Source organism: Carcharodon carcharias, chromosome 16 (genome assembly GCF_017639515.1).
Source record: "Carcharodon carcharias isolate sCarCar2 chromosome 16, sCarCar2.pri, whole genome shotgun sequence".
NCBI classification, from domain to species: Eukaryota; Metazoa; Chordata; class Chondrichthyes; order Lamniformes; family Lamnidae; genus Carcharodon; species Carcharodon carcharias.
This window is the reverse complement of record NC_054482.1, coordinates 32,115,633-32,132,075: the sequence shown is the minus strand read 5'-3', so window position 1 is coordinate 32,132,075 and position 16,443 is coordinate 32,115,633. Positions and strand designations below refer to the sequence as shown.

Sequence of the window (16,443 nt, the reverse complement as noted above, 5' to 3'; positions counted from 1 at the left end):
TGAGTTGCATGCCCTGTATTGTAAAATTGTTTTGCACGTTTAAGCTTTTGACTTGCCAAATTGTTCCTGGACCATTTAGGTGCATTATTCTCTGGACTGGGTGGTATGGTAGGTTAGCATCTCTGAGACCTGGGTCCAAATAGAGTTCAGCTGTTTCTTGCTGACTGTAAAAGTTTAATAGAAAATGAATTTGAGACAGCCTGTTTTGTTCTGAGCGGGCACTGGTTGAAAAGCTGTCCCTATTTCAGTACTTGGCCATTTGTGGTGCTAACAATTGGTCCCTACAGTTGAATGAATTTCATTTCTGTAGAACTGACATCCTTTTAAAAAGCATTCTTTGATGAAGATTTCTCATTTTGAGCCCACTTGTCAAAGATACCGGTGAACCTTTATATTTTGGGATTTATGTTCAGATGAGACTTTAGGTCATATTCTGCAAGTAGCCCCCATTTGACTAAAGGGCATGCACCTGGCTTTTGACGATACAGTTGTGTAATTGGCAGCTGGATGCTCAGAATGGTGGCCTAGAGAGGTGGGTGGTGGGTAGGTTGACACTGGCTGGTGCATAGGGTGACCCTGAGTATTGGGTAGCGTGGTGCTGGCAGGAATGTACAGGCCTAGAACTGATGATATCACTCTTACTCCATGACATGAGCACAAATTCAAATTTGGGAAGATGTGGTAAATCAAAGAGTAGAGACCAGGCAAGCGAGAAAAGTAGTATTATGGGAAATGATAAACAGATCCTGACAGGAGGATAAATCAGCAGATAAGACTAGAGGTTACAAAAATAATAAAGGGACAAAACTAAAGGCTCTATACCTAAATATACTTAGCATTTGAAACAAAACGGATGAACTGATAGCACAAATAGAAATAAATAAAATCTGATAGTCATTACAGAGACATGGCTGCAGGATGACATAGATTGAGTGCTGAATATTGAAGGATCGTGACATTTAGGAAGGACAAGAAGCCAGGGAAATGTGGTGGCTCTGTTAATTAATGCTGGTGTTTGTGCACTAGAGAGGGATGACTTAAGTTCAAGAAACTAGGATGTAGAGGCTGTTTGGGTAGAGATGAGAAATGATAAAGGCAAGAAGTCACCTGTGGGAGTGTGTACAGCCTCCTAAAAGTAACCACATGGTAGGATGGAGTATAAAGGAAGAAATAATGGGAGCTTGTCAGAAAGGTATGGTGATAATCCTGAAGGATTTTAATCTATATATAGACCAGAAAAATCAGGTGGGCAAAGGTAGCCTAGATGAGGAATTAATAGAATAGTTTCTTGGAACAGTATGTTCTGGCACTAACCAGAGAGCAGGCTATACTAGCAATTGTGCAATGAGATAGGATTAATTAATGACCTCATAGTGAAGGCACCCCTAGGTAGCAGCGATCATAATATGATTGAATTTTACATTCAGTTTGAGGGAGAGAAGAGTGAGCCTAAGACTAGTATGTTAAACTTAAATAATGGCAAATCTGAGGACTTGAAAGCAGAGCTAGTTAAAGTGAACTGGAAAATTAAGTTGAGGGATAGGTCAATAGAGATGCAGTGGCAGACGGTTATGGGGATATTTCACAATGCACAGAATAGATACTTTCCAACAAAAATGAAAAATTCTAAGGGAGGACCCACCATCAGTGGTTAACTAAAAAAGCTGAAGATAGTATCAAGCTTGAAGAGAAAGCATGTAATTGTGCAAAGATGGGTGACAGGGAAGAAGATTGGACAGAATGTAAAAAAAAACAGTGAAGAATGACTAAAAGATTAATAAGGAGGGAAAAATTGGAGTACAAGAGAAAGCTAGCTAGAAACACAAAGACAGATAGTAAGAGTTTCGATAGATATTTAAAAAAAGAAAAAAAACAAAGTAAGCATTCGTGTTCTTGAAAGTGAGTCTGGGAAATTAATAATGGAAAATGAGGAGATGGCAGATAAATTGAATATGTATTTTGCTCTGTTTTCACAAGAAGCATCCCAGAAATAGCTATAAATCAGGAAATGGAAGGAAGAGAGGAACTCAAGAAAATTACAATCACCAGGGAAGTAGTAATGAGCAAGTTGTTGGAGTTGCGGGCTTACAAGTCCCCAGGTCCTGATGGACTTCATCCTAGGGCCTTAAAAGAAGGGGCTAGTGGGATAGCTGGTACATTGATTTTAATTGGTTGGTTTTAAGGTGCCACATCTAAGGTTATTGTGGTAAAATAAAAGTTCATGGTGTAGGGGCTAAAATATTGGCTTGGAGAGAAGTTTGGCTAGCTAACCAGAAACAGTAGGCAAAAATGGGTCGTAATGAGTGGTGTGTCACAGGGGTCAGTGCTGGGGCCTCAACTTTTTACAATTTATATAAATGACTTGGATGAAGTTATTGAAGGTATGAAAAAAAAACAAAAACAGAATTACCTGGAAAAACTCAGCAGGTCTGGCAGCATCGGCGGAGAAGAAAAGAGTTGACGTTTCGAGTCCTCATGACCCTTCGACAGAACTTGAGTTTGAGTCCAAGGACTCAAACTCAAGTTCTGTCGAAGGGTCATGAGGACTCGAAACGTCAACTCTTTTCTTCTCCGCCGATGCTGCCAGACCTGCTGAGTTTTTCCAGGTAATTATGTTTTTGTTTTGGATTTCCAGCATCCGCAGTTTTTTTGTTTTTATTATTGAAGGTATGGTTGCTTAAATTTGCTGATGACAGAAAGATTGGTATGACATTAAGTTGTGAAGAGAACATAACGAGGCAACCATGTAGATAGGTTAAGTGAATTATCCCTGGTGTCTTGGCCAATATTTATCTTTCAATCAATATTATAAAAAGCAGATTACCTTATCAACATCATACTGCTGTTTATGGGGGTTTCTTGGGTGCAAATTGGCTACCACGTTTCATATGTTGCACAGTGACTATGCTTCTAAAGTACCTAATTGGCTGTAAATGATTTTGAGATGTCTGGTGGTCTTGAAAAAGGCTATATAAATGCAAGTCTGTCTGTCTGCCTTTCCATCGTGTCAGCCTCTTTGAACTCTGGACTTTCATCTGAGTATAGCTGCTGTTGGGAGCACACTGCATGGAAAATTGGGTTTAAAACCTGTGCCCTAATCCTTAACTTTTCAGAGCACTGAGGTGGCAGCACCTCTGCCTGTGCAGTATTATGTATCCCGTTCAAACTAAGACCGTTATTACACTCGATAAAAGTGTGTGCAGCAAGCCTCTGGGAGCTGCCCTTGATTTCTGTGTTTGTTCATTTTATGTAGCAGAGGGTCTCTTAAAGTAACCTCACTCAGGCAAACCTGCTAGGCCTGCAGTCTGTGTGCTAAATATAGCAAAAGGGCTGCAGCAGTAGTGAGCTGAAGTCTTGTGCTGTCTTTCCTTTGTGCAGAGGCTGGGGGGATGGGATTTGCTGCACTGCCTGACACTGGTTATGGATGGCTCATCAGCACTTCCTATTAATAACCTCACAGCTGATAGAAGGTAAGCAGCAGGTTCTGCTTTCAGCAGCTTCTTGCTCTTGCCTGAGCTTTGGTGATAATTTTCTCAAGCAATTTGTTGTACATTCACTCATTTACAGTAATTAGGTCATTCCTCTGCTAATTATATGCAGAACACTCAGATTATTTACTGTGACCATTTGATTTTGCACACAGTAGGAATTGCTTTTCAGGCACCCCCACCCCATCTAATTATACCTGAAAGAATTGGTGGAGAGGGCTGGAATGACCCCACCTCATTATCTGCCTGTCATTCTTCAGTCCCTCTACCTTAGTGTAGGAGGTCTTGTGGTGCAGTGGGTTGCATCCCCGACTGAGAATCAGACCTCTGGGTTCAAGCCCCACCCCAGGACTTGATGGCTATAAGGAAGGTACGTTGATAACACAGCCAAACAGTTGTGTATCAACTCGTAAATCCTTCCAACACATGCCAGTGGCAGGTAGTAATAACGGGAGAGATTCCTGGTTAGCCATTTGATGGAGAGAAAATTGAAGCCTTTACCATCACTATCCATAGCTCCAGGCTACCTCAATACAACCCAGCCTACCTGGCCCAGCTGTTATCAGAATTCAACACCCTGGTCTGTCAGAAGAGAAAGCAACACCGATGGGTGGGGCTAGCTCACATTGATGGTGCAAGCATTCTCGGCATGCTGCAGTTGGCTGACTTAAGTTTCTATTGTCTGAGTCAGAGGCTGTTGGTTTTGGCCCCACCCCAGGACATAAGTGCACAATATAGGCTGACTCTGAAATACGTTGCTGAAGGAGTGCTGCTGGCAGCTTTCAGACACCACAAGAATCTAGAGCCCTGGCCAGTCTGTTCATATGGACCTAGAAGAATCCACTGTAATATTATATAGCACTTTGGTGCGTTTCATTGCATTAAAGGCGTTTCTAAATATATGTTGCGTTTGAAGAAGAATAAAGGAGTTCACCTGGTGCCCTGACCAACATTGCTCCTCAACCTACACTATACAAGAACAGGTTCACTGACCTTGCTACTCCTTGTCAGGCTCATGTTGTGCTCAAATTGGCTTGTTCCCTTGGCCTACATAGCAACATTGACTACATTCAAAAGTAGTTTGTTGATTGTGTTCTTTGGGGCATCCAATGGTGGTGAAAGATACAATAGAAATGTAAGGGGGTCTGTTCTCTAGAAGAATTGGAGTCTTTGGTTATTAACGCTGGCAGAACTTTGTCTTTAGTATTTACTTGCTTAGTTTCATTTGACAGCCTGATGTTGAATGTTGATGTTCAACAACTGACAATTAGATACCATAATGTTGACATGAGAGGGAGGGAGGAGAGCAGGAATTAGGATAAAATGGACGACTGAGAACAAGATCCAAGTAAGGCTAGAAGGCTTATTAAAGAAAGGAGGTAGATGGTAATAGACACTGGTTCAAGGGAACATCCTAAAGAGTTGGAGTGTAGTGGCTGTGGAGAATTAACAGTAGTGAAGATAGAGCTAAGCAGAGAGTACTGATAGAGACAGTACTGCAGAAGATCATTTGGGTAAAGAGAGGGAGACTGAAAGATTTGCAAACAAGGATCTTGATGTCATTGCATCAGGGAACAGGGTGCCATGGAGAATTGGAAGAGCAAAGATGGTGGGTGACATTGCATCAGAGAGGCTCCCAGCCACAGACTTCTGAATTAATTGGGAGAAGACAGTGAAGGCATTTGAAAAAGAATATTTATGTGGCATTTTTCATGACCTCGATATACCAAAGCACTTCACAGCCAATAGTGTACTTTTGAAGTGTAGTCACTGTTGTAATGTAAGAAATGGCGAAGCCATTTTTGCATAGTATTTTTGCATCCCACAACAGCAATGTGATAATGGCCAAATAACCTGTTGTGGTGATGTTGGTTGAGGGATAAATATTGACCCAGACACCAGAAAAAGCCCCTCCCACCACCTCTTCCAATATACTGCTGAACCTTTTACATCTGTCTGAGAGGGCAGTCTCTTCAGCTTGATTATTACTTAAATGGAGAACGACTGCAGAATCCTGAGGTGCAGAAGAATCTTGGTGTTCTCATGCATCACTCATGAGAAGTTAGTATAGGTACAGCATGTAATCAAGAAGCCTAATGGAATGTTATCCTTTATTATGAAAGGATTGGAACATGGCTGATCGGTTTGTATTGAGTTCTATATTCCCATCTACCCCCCGATAACCTTTGATTCCCTTGCCTAACAAGAATCTATCTACCTCTGTCTTAATGCTCAGTGACCCTACTTGCACTGCCTTCTGAGGCAGAGAGTTCCAAACTCTCAGAAAAAAGGATGTTATGCATCAGTTATACAGGGCATTGGTGAAACCACATCTCGAATAATGTGTGCTGTTTTGGTCTCCTTATTTAAGGAAGGATATTAATACATTGGAGGTGGTTCAGAGGTGTTTTACTAGATTGGTACCCGAGATGAGTGGGTTGTCTTATGAGGATAGGTTGGACAGACTGGGCTTGTTTCCACTGGAGTTTAAAAGAGCGAGGGGTGACTTGATTGAAGTATATAAGATCCTGAATGGTCTTGACAAGGTGGACGTGGGAAGGACAATTCCTCTTGTTGGTGAGTCCAGAGCTAAAGGGCACTGTTTTAAAATTAGGGATTGTCCTTATAGGACAGAGATGAGAAATATTTTCTGAAGGTTGTGCAACTTTGGAACTCTCTGCCTCAGAAGGCAGTGGAAGCGGGGTCACTGAATATGTTTAAGGGAGAGGTAGATAGATTCTTGAGAGGCAAGGGAATCAAAGGTTGTCAGGGGCAAATGGACATGCAGAACTCAACACAAACGGGTCAGCCATGATCTTATTTGAAGGGTGGAGTAGGCTCAAGGGGTCGAATGGCCTATTACTGCTCCTATTTCATATGTTTGTATCTCATCCAAAAGACAGCACTTCTCATAGTGCAGCATCCCCTTGGTGCTGCACTCCGTGTCAGTCTAGATTATGTGCTCAAGTGCCACAAGTACGACTTAAACCCTCAGCTTTCTGTCTCAAAAGCAAGAGTGCTGTACCATCTGAGCCATGGTAAATGCATTGGAGTTTTGTTAAAAGAGGCAGAAGTAGGACTAAATGGGCAGTGTTCAGGAGATGAAAATTTGTAATCTTGGTAGCTGGCTGGCTATAGTGTAGGAGTAACAGCATAGGATAGGGTGAGCCAGTATTGAGGTTGCATGCTACTTGGCTCACCCTGGGTGGATAGCTGAATCAGAGGCATGAAGGCATCTGTGGGAATTGGAAAAGGTGACTTTAGTTTAGCATAATTGAACTGAAAGAAATTTCAGCTCATCTGGGCCTTCACGTTGATGAACAGGGTGAGCTGGGGATTGAATTGAAGGTACAATGAACATGATGGGGATTAGGAAGAGAGGATTTCTGGAAGAGCAGGTCTTGTATGGCAGTGCAGAAGCTGGAGGGAATAGATATGATCTCCTGAGAGACTTTAGAAACTGGGCTGACCAACCCTTTGCCCCCTTCACTGTCAGGTCAGGCTGCCTGAAGGCACTGGGGATATGGTTCCGGGGGACCAGGGCATGTGTTAGAAATTGGAAGGAGTTATTAGCCATGGTGAAAAAAAAATAGGCATGTGGGACAGATACTGCCTCCTCATTGCGGGTAAGAACCTGGTCATCAGGTGTGAGGCACTCTCGATGTTGCCGTACTGGCCCATTCCTCACTCCTGTGCTGTGGCGATCAACCGAGCCATCATCTGCTTTATCTGGAGGTCGAAAATGAACCATGTTCGCAGGGACACGATGTACAAACCTCGGAGGATAAAACATGCCCAACATCGCCCTCATCCTGATGGCCACCTTTGTGTGTGGCTGCATCAGGCTGTACGTAGACCCTCGGTACAAACACCAAGTGTCACTACATGCTGAGGTCCTACCTGTCCCTGGTGTTGCGAAGGATGGGGCTGGCCATGCTGCCGCGTAACACTCCATGTAGTTCGATCATGCATACTACCTGTCCCTCGTGGAAAAAATAACGCAGAGAAACACCTTTTACCATAAGTCCATCAGACAGTGATTGGCAAACAATGTCCCAGAGCCCCTGCAGGAAAAGGAGATAGTGGGTCCTGTTGGATGGTTCCCCGAGCAGACTGTCAAAGATGTAGCTTGACTGATGGTGTGAAAGCCCCCCCCCCAAACCCCTGTCAGAGCCTTCCTACACACCGGGAGTCTCACCCCCCTCTGCATTGTTGCCCTCAAGGCGACTGTGCTGGGGAAGAGACGTTGTCCACCTCCTTGTGGAGTATGCTTTTGTAAAGAAGGTCTGGAGAGAATTGCAGTAGTTTTTTGCGATGTTCATCCCGAGCAGCTCTCTGATGCAGGACTCTGTGTTCTATGGCTGTTCCCAGGGGGACACACCGTAACAAACATGAACTGCAGCTGGAAGACCTTCAACTTGGTAAATGATGCTCTTTGGTCTGCCTGAAACTTGTTGGCCTTTCAGTGCAGAGTTGTCTCAAACTGAGTGTTGCAGATTGGCACATTCCAAAGTCCAGGGCTACGTGCTGAGGGATGCAGTAAAATTTGGGGCAGCTGCCACAACGGCACAATGGGGAAAGGTCGCTGTCCAAGACCTTTCAGCCATAGTGCACTGAGGGGCTGGGAATTGTATAGACCCCTCGGATTGTATGACTCGCATTGAATGTATGTAGTGAATATTATATGTATCATAATTGTATTGAAGCACCAAAGAGTGCAGCATGATCTATTGAGACAACTTAAATACCATTGCACTGTCTGTTATGACCATTTTGAAATGTCTGTAGTGTTCCTCTATAAAAGCACCTTAGGGTGCAACATGATCTATGTAGAAAACTTGAATATTATTGCATTTTCTGTGATATCCTTTCAGATATTTTATGAATAAAGTATACTTTTGCAGAAAAAGGGAGACATGCACATAAGTCTGCTTTTCTTGAATATAGTTTTGCTGTAGTCTTTAGCTCTTGAACATTAGCCTTTACAGAAGGTTAGATGTGATGAAGCTGCAGAAAGCTTGACGTTCTAAATCTATTGCTCAGAGGGCCCTGTTGGCTTTCACTACAATTCTACAGTTGGATTTTGATCATTTGTGTACTGTACTAATGGAATTCGCATTGGTGAAGACTTTTGTAGATTTTGCAGAATGAACAGTTTATGATCGCCAAGTCATTGCTAAATTATTCAAATTCTAGCATCTCAGAACTTCAATTTGTGGATGCTGTTCATTTCTTTAGGTGCCCATGTTATCAGCACAGCCTCCTGGCGTGAAGGTCAGAAGCTGGTGAAGATGGTTCTGGGACCTGCACCTAAGACAGTGAAGGAAAATGGGGTGGCTCCCAGCCCAAGAGCTGGGAGAGAGAGGAATGAAAGGCCAAGTGAGTAGCTGATCAGTGCTTAAACCTTCTGTCTCAGCTGATGTTCTTGAATACATTGACCCGTGCTCATAAATGGAGTTGGAACTGCTCACATTATTTACTTGCGTGATCGCTAACCTGTGTGTGCTGAATGCTTTGATTGGCCTTGTCAATAGTGCATAAGGTGCCGATAACCTTATTTAGCTGTGTTTTGGTTTTAGGAATGAGACATGTTTAAAATATGTTTAAACCAAAATGGGTAACTTATCTGCTGTCATGAAAATTTTTTACGTCTACCTACCCTCCAATTCACATTGTTCATGGGAGCAGTTCTTAAGTTCTTTCTATTCTCCCCTCCCACCGCTCCCATCCCCCAATGCAACATGCAAAGCCTATGATGTTAACGATAGCCTACATTTGATCATTTACTTAAAGCCTTGACACATAAAATATCTGCTACTACAAGCATGGAATTCCATAAATTACAAAGACCTAGGTTAGTGCAGCATTGAAGGGGCTATATTGATATTTCTGAGAAGTGAGCCATTTTATTCAGGTTTTAAGAATGGAAAAAGGGCATGAATTCCAATGAAGCCCATCCAATTACCTGGCGCCTTACTGTTACCTAAGTCTGTCTAGAAATGCATCTAATAGCCTCTTGAACACATCAGTGAGCTTTGATCATTACTTGCTTCACTAGCTTGAAAACAAATTTCACCTGACTTATTTTCTTATTCCTCTCAGTTTCATCTGTGTCCCCTGATATTTGAATACTTCACATAGTGAACAGTATTTTTGGGTCAGCTTTAACTAGTGAGCGTGAGCTAGCTATTGTACTCCTCTCTAAACCCAAAGGTGCTAACATACAAACATGGGAATTAGAAACAGGAGTAGGCCATTTGCCCCTGAAGCCTGCTCTACTATTCGATAAGATCATGGCTGATCTGATTGTGGCCTCAACTCTACTTTCCTGTCTGCCCCCCATACCTTCAGATTCTTGACTAATAAGGGACTTATTCTACCTCTACCTTGACAAATGACCCTGCCTTCACTGCTCTTTGGGAAGAGAGGTCCACAGACTAATAACCTTCTAAGAGGAAATAAATTCTCCTCACCTCCATCTTAAATAGGCGACCCCTTATTTTGAAACAGTGTCTCCTAATCCTAGTGTCTCCCACAAGGGGAAACATATTTCAGTCAAGTCCCTGTCAAGTCCCCTCAGGATCTTATGTTTCAATATGATATCTCATTCTTCTGAACTCCAGTGGATACAGATGCACCCTGTCCAACCTTTCCTCTTAAGATAACTACCCCAGTCCCAGGGATTAGTTGAATGAACTTTTGTTGAACTGCTTTGAATGCAATTATGTCCTTCCTTAAATAAGAAGAGCAAGATTGTATATAGGACTCTCGATGTGGTCTTGCCAATGCCCTGTACAACTTTAGCAAAACATCCCTACTTTTATATTCCATTCCCCATGCAATAAACAACCACATTTCATTTGCCTTCCTAATCACCTGCATACCAACTTTTCGTGATTTGTGTACCTGGATACCTAGATTCCTTTATCTCAGAGTTCTGCAATCTCTCTCCATTTAATTAATATGCTGTTTTTCTGTTCCCCCTGCTAAAGTGGACAAGTTCACATTTTCTCACATTATACTCACCATCTGCCAAGTTTTTGCCCACTCATTTATTCTATCTATATCCCTTTGAAGAATCCTTATGTCTTTCTTCACTACATACTTTCCTACCTATCTTTGTGTCATCAGCAAATTTAACACCTTGCATTCGGTCCCATCATCCAAGTCATTGAGAAAGATTGCAAATAGTTGAGGTCCCAGCACTGATCTCTTTGGCACTCTCCTTGTTACATCTTCTCGACTGAAAATGACCCATTTATGCCTACTGTTTCCTGTTAGCTAACCCATCCTCTCCGTGCTAATATGTTACCCTCTACACCATAAGCTCTTATTTTGTGTGCTGAACTATTGCAGTACATATATGTCTTCCCAGGTGAGAATATCAAGTTGAAACCAGGATTCAATCTGAGACCTTTCAGACCTGCATTCTGCAATACTCTTCCAGACCACTGAACCAGCACGACTCACAGTTGTGGTGCTTTGTGAAGTAATTAAATTTTGGACCAGAATTTGCTCTCAAAGTAATTGTGAGGCTAATAATCCTCATTATACATGTGCAAATGGTGCAGTAACTTTGGGTCGGGGCAGATGCGTGGTTAAAATATCCAAATATCCATGTCTGAAATGCATTGCTCTGCTGCTAACTTATGAAAATGGCTTCCAGCTGCTTGCATCAATTCAGATGTATTGAATGCCTCAAACACAAAATCAACATAACATTTTGTCTATCATGCTTAATTTTATTTCAACAGAAATGAAGAATTTTACTTTAAATAGTTGATACAACAAAGGTATCTCTCACATGACTCAGCATTACTCCCAGCATATATATGGCATCACGTGCAGTCTCAAAGTTCTGTAAACTGTGCCTCCTGTACAAATGACCCCTCACTTTTCCTATTCAATGGATTTGGTCTTTGAGTCATTTTCACTGGCAACTTTATTCCATCTAAGTTCCCTGGATGTGAATAACACCAACAAGGCACACTTCTATGAACCCTCTCTCCCCCAGGTCACGACAGTCCTGATGTCATAGCTTTCTAGAGTTCCTTTTCAACCAACCAACTAGCAATGCACCAGTTCGCAGTCTGGTCACCTCTTCTACAAACACCCGGTTCTTTGGCGTGCCTGAGTTATTCCCACTGCTTTTAGGTTTCGGCCCCTTCTTCCAACAGCTCCAGGAGCTCTCTTTCTTCTGACAAACAGAAAAACTGACCCTTTTTGTGGAGAGCTCTGCTTGCTTCTCCAGGACACTAGCAGTTCTGTGTTCCTTTGCAGTACAGCAGGCTGAAATTTGTTACTCCCAATTAGCTCCTATTTGCCCTTTTTATTTTTGTTATCTATTTTTCATTTCCAAAGCAACCTTAGGCCACTTCTCAGAAATGACCTCACAGCCAGGAAATCTAATTACACTTCTTCCCAACCCTTCCTTTTCAGGGATTCTCTTAGGATCACTTTGGACAAGGGATGTCTCAAAGATGCAAGCTTCTTGCAAACTGCAGAATTCATTACAAATGGCATGCAATTGCTATGTTTGTGCACTAGATATGAGCTAAACACATCATAGAAATTTAAGCTTTGTCTGTTCCAGTCCATGTCCCCTTTTAACTACATGATGAGTGCTACATCCAAATAAGTTATCTGATGCTAAGAATTAGCTACTACCAATGTGGAATCTCATTCCTTCAGGCTTTAATTGTTGGAAATTTAAAAAAAATGTTAAATTAAAATTCCAATTTTTTTCCCCCCTGTGCCTCTCTTCCCTCTGTTAACCAATCTTTCTTCCTCCCTCTCTTTCTCTATATTATTTGACATTAAATTCATCCAGTCTAATGTATAACAACTCCATAGCCCTTGTGCTGTTAATTTCACAATCCATTCATCTGGTTGGTTAAGGAGATTTATAGTTGCTGGCCCTGCTCACTCAGATCCAGGAAGTTGCTTCTCTTACTGTGTCATTAACAACTTAAATTCTCATCAACTTGCCTGCAAAATATTTAAGCACCCATTAGTGCAAGGGCAAGTCTAACTAATGGCAAATAATATTAGATGCCCTGCTGGACTAGGTTATGACCTGATTAAACTGTTGCACTTATCTGAAAAAAGGATGATTGGATTTGGATTGTTGATATTTTGAAGACCCAGCAGTCCAATTAAGATTACAAAGGAATGATTAGTCTTGGAGGTGGATAGGAAAGGGTTCATTTTAACATGCTGGGTGGTTATGAGGTAAGACCTGATGACCACTTGTTTATCCTCCCTTAAAATGTCATGATATGGAGTGTCCCAGTGCACCTTGGAGCAGCTCCATTGGAAAGTGTGTAAGGCTCCTGATCTCATTAAACCTCACCACCCACGGGTAATCTTGGACCTCGACTGGTGACCTGTCCACATCTGCCTCTCTCTTTTCAGGCAGTCTTTGTCTGTTTTAAAGTGTCTGTTATTTTCATTAGAACCATTGTGGGTGATTCCCCACCTGTATTGTCACTGAGCAGTCACGCAGGAGGTATAACTCTGTGTTGCCCTCCTGCCAGCAGAAAAATGAACAGGGTGGTTGTTTTGTTATAAAATGAGAGTGCCTTAAAACTGAAGAATTCTCCATAGACTCTTTGTCCAGGGATGAGTTGTACAAAATTGTCTCAGCTTAATTCGTCATGGAGCAAAACGATGATGTGTATCGAATGGCAAGGCCATTTTATGTTGGCAGTATGCCTTCTGTTTTACCTCAATTCGGCCTCAGCATTGCGGCTGGTTGTTACTGACGTAGATTTTTGTTTTAAAGTTCTGTGAAATGGTACTGAACGAGTGAAAGGCTGTAATTGAATCTCATTTCAAAGTCATTTTTTTCTCCCCTATTTTGCTCAGGTATTTGACCCTCTCAATTATGTTACGGCTTTATTATTGCCAGCCAGACCTAATTTTGTAATTCTTTGGTTGTCTCACATGTTATAATAAAAACCTCATGCATGTGGTGCACAGGATTAATAGCATGATCAGCGTATATCTACCCACCTCATTTAGGTCTTCTCTCCTTAAAGGTTATCTTTATGCACTTCCTACAGGGAATTGCACAAGAGCAGACTCTGACACCAGGATTGAAACTTCTAGGAAGTTGAGGCCCAGAAGTTCTGAGCGGCAGAGAGCTGAGCAGCAGCCAGAGACTGACCGGAGAAAGGAGGAGAAGCAGAATGAGCTGGATATGCTGAATACGCATGTGCTGCCAGTGGAAGTACGAGGGATCCTCGATGACCTTCAGCTCAAGGCATCCCCTCGAGATCCAGAAGAGAAGGTGGGTTTGGAAGATGGTAAGAAGCCGACTGGAGGCCGGGCCTCTTCGAGAAGTGTAAGCCCAGTTAAAAGGAAGCAGGAGAAGCCCAACCTGAGTACAGAAATGCAGCTGAAACGGCTGCGGCACTATGATGCCGAGGAGGTGCGCCAATACATTGCTCGGCAGCAGGTAGAGAGGAAGAAGAGGCAGACAGAGGAGAAGAAAGCCCAGAAGGAAGCACTGGAACAAAAGAACAAACGCCTGCAGGAGCTCTACAGGAAGCAAAAAGAAGCCTTCTCAAAGCCCAGGCCGGAAGCCGTGTGCCAGAAACGTTTCCAGGAGACGTTCTCGAAATATGTGTCAGAGCCGGTAAAGGTCGATGACCCGCCTCACCACCAGGCAGCCCAGGAGGAGAGACAGGTGATCATTCTCTTTGTGTAGTGCTGCACTGTTTTATATTCTAATTAAGAATTTCCCTAAATTCAGCTGACAGTGATGAATGGAAGAGGCTGCATAGGAACGCAGGAGAGAGAGCAGAGCCCTAGGGCATTCCTGCAAATTCAGATATTTCAGAACTGTCAACTAAGTTGGCATGTAATGTAACAAGATATAAGAGTATACAGTGCCAGATCCAGTCAAAAGCTTTGTTTAATTGTAAGTTTAATGTATCTTTATTAAATTTGTTGCTGTCAGGCAGCAGGTGTGAGGTGTTGTTTAACCAGCTGTGTTGTCACTGAAGGTGTAGATCCTGATAACAGAAATTTGCATTTATATAGCAGCTTTAATGTAGAAAACCTCCCCAGGATCTTTCAAAAGAGTAATCAGACAAAAATTGACACTAAATTAAAGGAAGAGATATTAAAACAGGTAACTAAACTCTTGGCCAAGGAAATGGGTACTGAGGAATGTCCTAAAGGAGCTGAATGTGGTGGAAGAATCTCCAGACCAGAGAAGTGAAGAAGACAGTTGCAGAATCTCATTTGTGACTGATTAGGGAAGTTTCTGTGCTATGGCAACTTGTTTGGAGAGATTCAAACATACAGACCTGCAGGAAGGATGGGCATGGATTTAGGAGCTGGTTACATGTAGAGAAAAGGAGATTTGGTGTGGGGCAAAGAAGGAAACTCTGAACATCAGCTAGGATGGGAATGGAAATAGAGTAATTAGCCGTTTAGTTGAACTTGGGTTGATAAGACAGAAGGTGGGTTTCACAAAATGAGTTCAGAGAGGGCATGAGGGGATATAGGAGAGAAACAAGAACAAGACTAGGGGCCAGGGCAGAGGGAGCCATAGGAATGTTTGGCATGGTGGCAAAGCAGAGGTTTGGAGTTGGGAGGAAGGGAAGCTGTGACAATACCAGAAACAGCTGAACGGATGATCTCAATCTTAGTGACAAAGAATCCCGAGCACTACTTGCATTTATTGTTGAAGGTCAAGGGGATGGGAGCATGGTTGGTACTGAAGAAAGAAATTAGGGTTATCTTTGCATTCCTGGGTCATTCTGGAGTATTAAGCAGTTTTGTTAGATGAGAATGGGCCCAATGGTGCTTAATGTGGTCCTGTCAGATCTGGCAATGAATGGCTAAACTTATGTGCAAGTTGCGTTCAACTCTGTGGCATGTTGGACCACATCCTATTAAGAGGTAGCCTTTGACAGTGGTTTACATACTGTTTAGCTGTTTCTAATAAAGAAATGTTTTCTTGTGACTTTGTCCAGTCAAGGACTGTCTACCAGCCTTCAGGGGAGTCTGATAAAGAAAACAAAGGTCAGGAGCGGCCCCTTAGCGCCTCGTCGAGTAGCGACATGTCTCTGTCTGAGCCTTCACATCCTGCAGGCAGGTAAGGAGATACACTCATATAGTTAAATGTATTTCAACCCAAGTGCATCCTAGAGGATCAAAATCTGCCCTGGAGCTGAACTCCACACAGCCTCCTTTCAAATAGGCATAATCTATGAATCCAATCAAAAACAAAGTTAGTGTGAAGCCAAAGGAATGAACAATCCAGACATGTATTGAAAATAAATCAAAGTGATAAAACTCCAGTTGCTTTTTGAGGATTCCTAATGTCTTTAATTCTACAATCCTGCATTATTCCTTATCAAACAAATCATGTACCTACTTACAGTTTGTTTATTTATTTATTTAAATTCACGGTCTTGTCCTGTTGGCCTAATATCTTGAGTTTACCAGAATAATGCTATTTGGTTTTCAAACCCTACTTCCTGTCACAGTGATTTCCTGTTTATTGAGTGAGCCTAGTAGGTTGGCCTCAATCACCTTTCCCTGCAGCCTGCTCTAACCGTTGGTCAGCTTGTGCATAAATAAACACCATCTGTTTGGAATTTTCCCTGCTCTTGCATCCTCTTGTCCTGCTGCCCTGGGATATCCGAATATTTTAGGCTTACTTAAGTGTGAGCCCCTTTCTGAGAGGACTGTCTTTGAGGCTGAAGAACCTCAGCTTGAGTCATCCCTCGTAATTTTTAACCTGGCATCAGCCTTAATGTTTTGGGTACTGCCTTAGGCTGCGGTGAACAAATCTTTACCTCAGGTATGCCTTGGTATTATTTTCCAGAACTCCCTCAAAATAACCCTCCCTGGTTCACATATGGTCCTGTCTTTTGTCCCATATTTATTTATTGGTCATCTCTTTTTCACTTAGGATTATTCAACTTGCCTTTCTCCT

The 16,443-nt window shown here is 42.4% G+C and overlaps 1 protein-coding gene across 3 annotated transcripts in view; it reads left to right on the top strand.

The window, feature by feature from the left end:
- cep350 (centrosomal protein 350) overlaps positions 1 to 16,443 on the top strand; it is a 217,244-nt gene that overhangs the window by 70,011 nt on the left and 130,790 nt on the right. For 2 of the 3 annotated variants that reach the window (XM_041207880.1, XM_041207878.1), the window contains exons 9-11: positions 8,727 to 8,867; positions 13,529 to 14,178; positions 15,476 to 15,597. In XM_041207880.1, coding sequence (XP_041063814.1) covers positions 8,727 to 8,867; positions 13,529 to 14,178; positions 15,476 to 15,597 — 913 coding nt within the window. The remainder of the gene's footprint in view (positions 1 to 8,726; positions 8,868 to 13,528; positions 14,179 to 15,475; positions 15,598 to 16,443) is intronic. The other variant, XM_041207879.1, reaches the window with a different exon arrangement.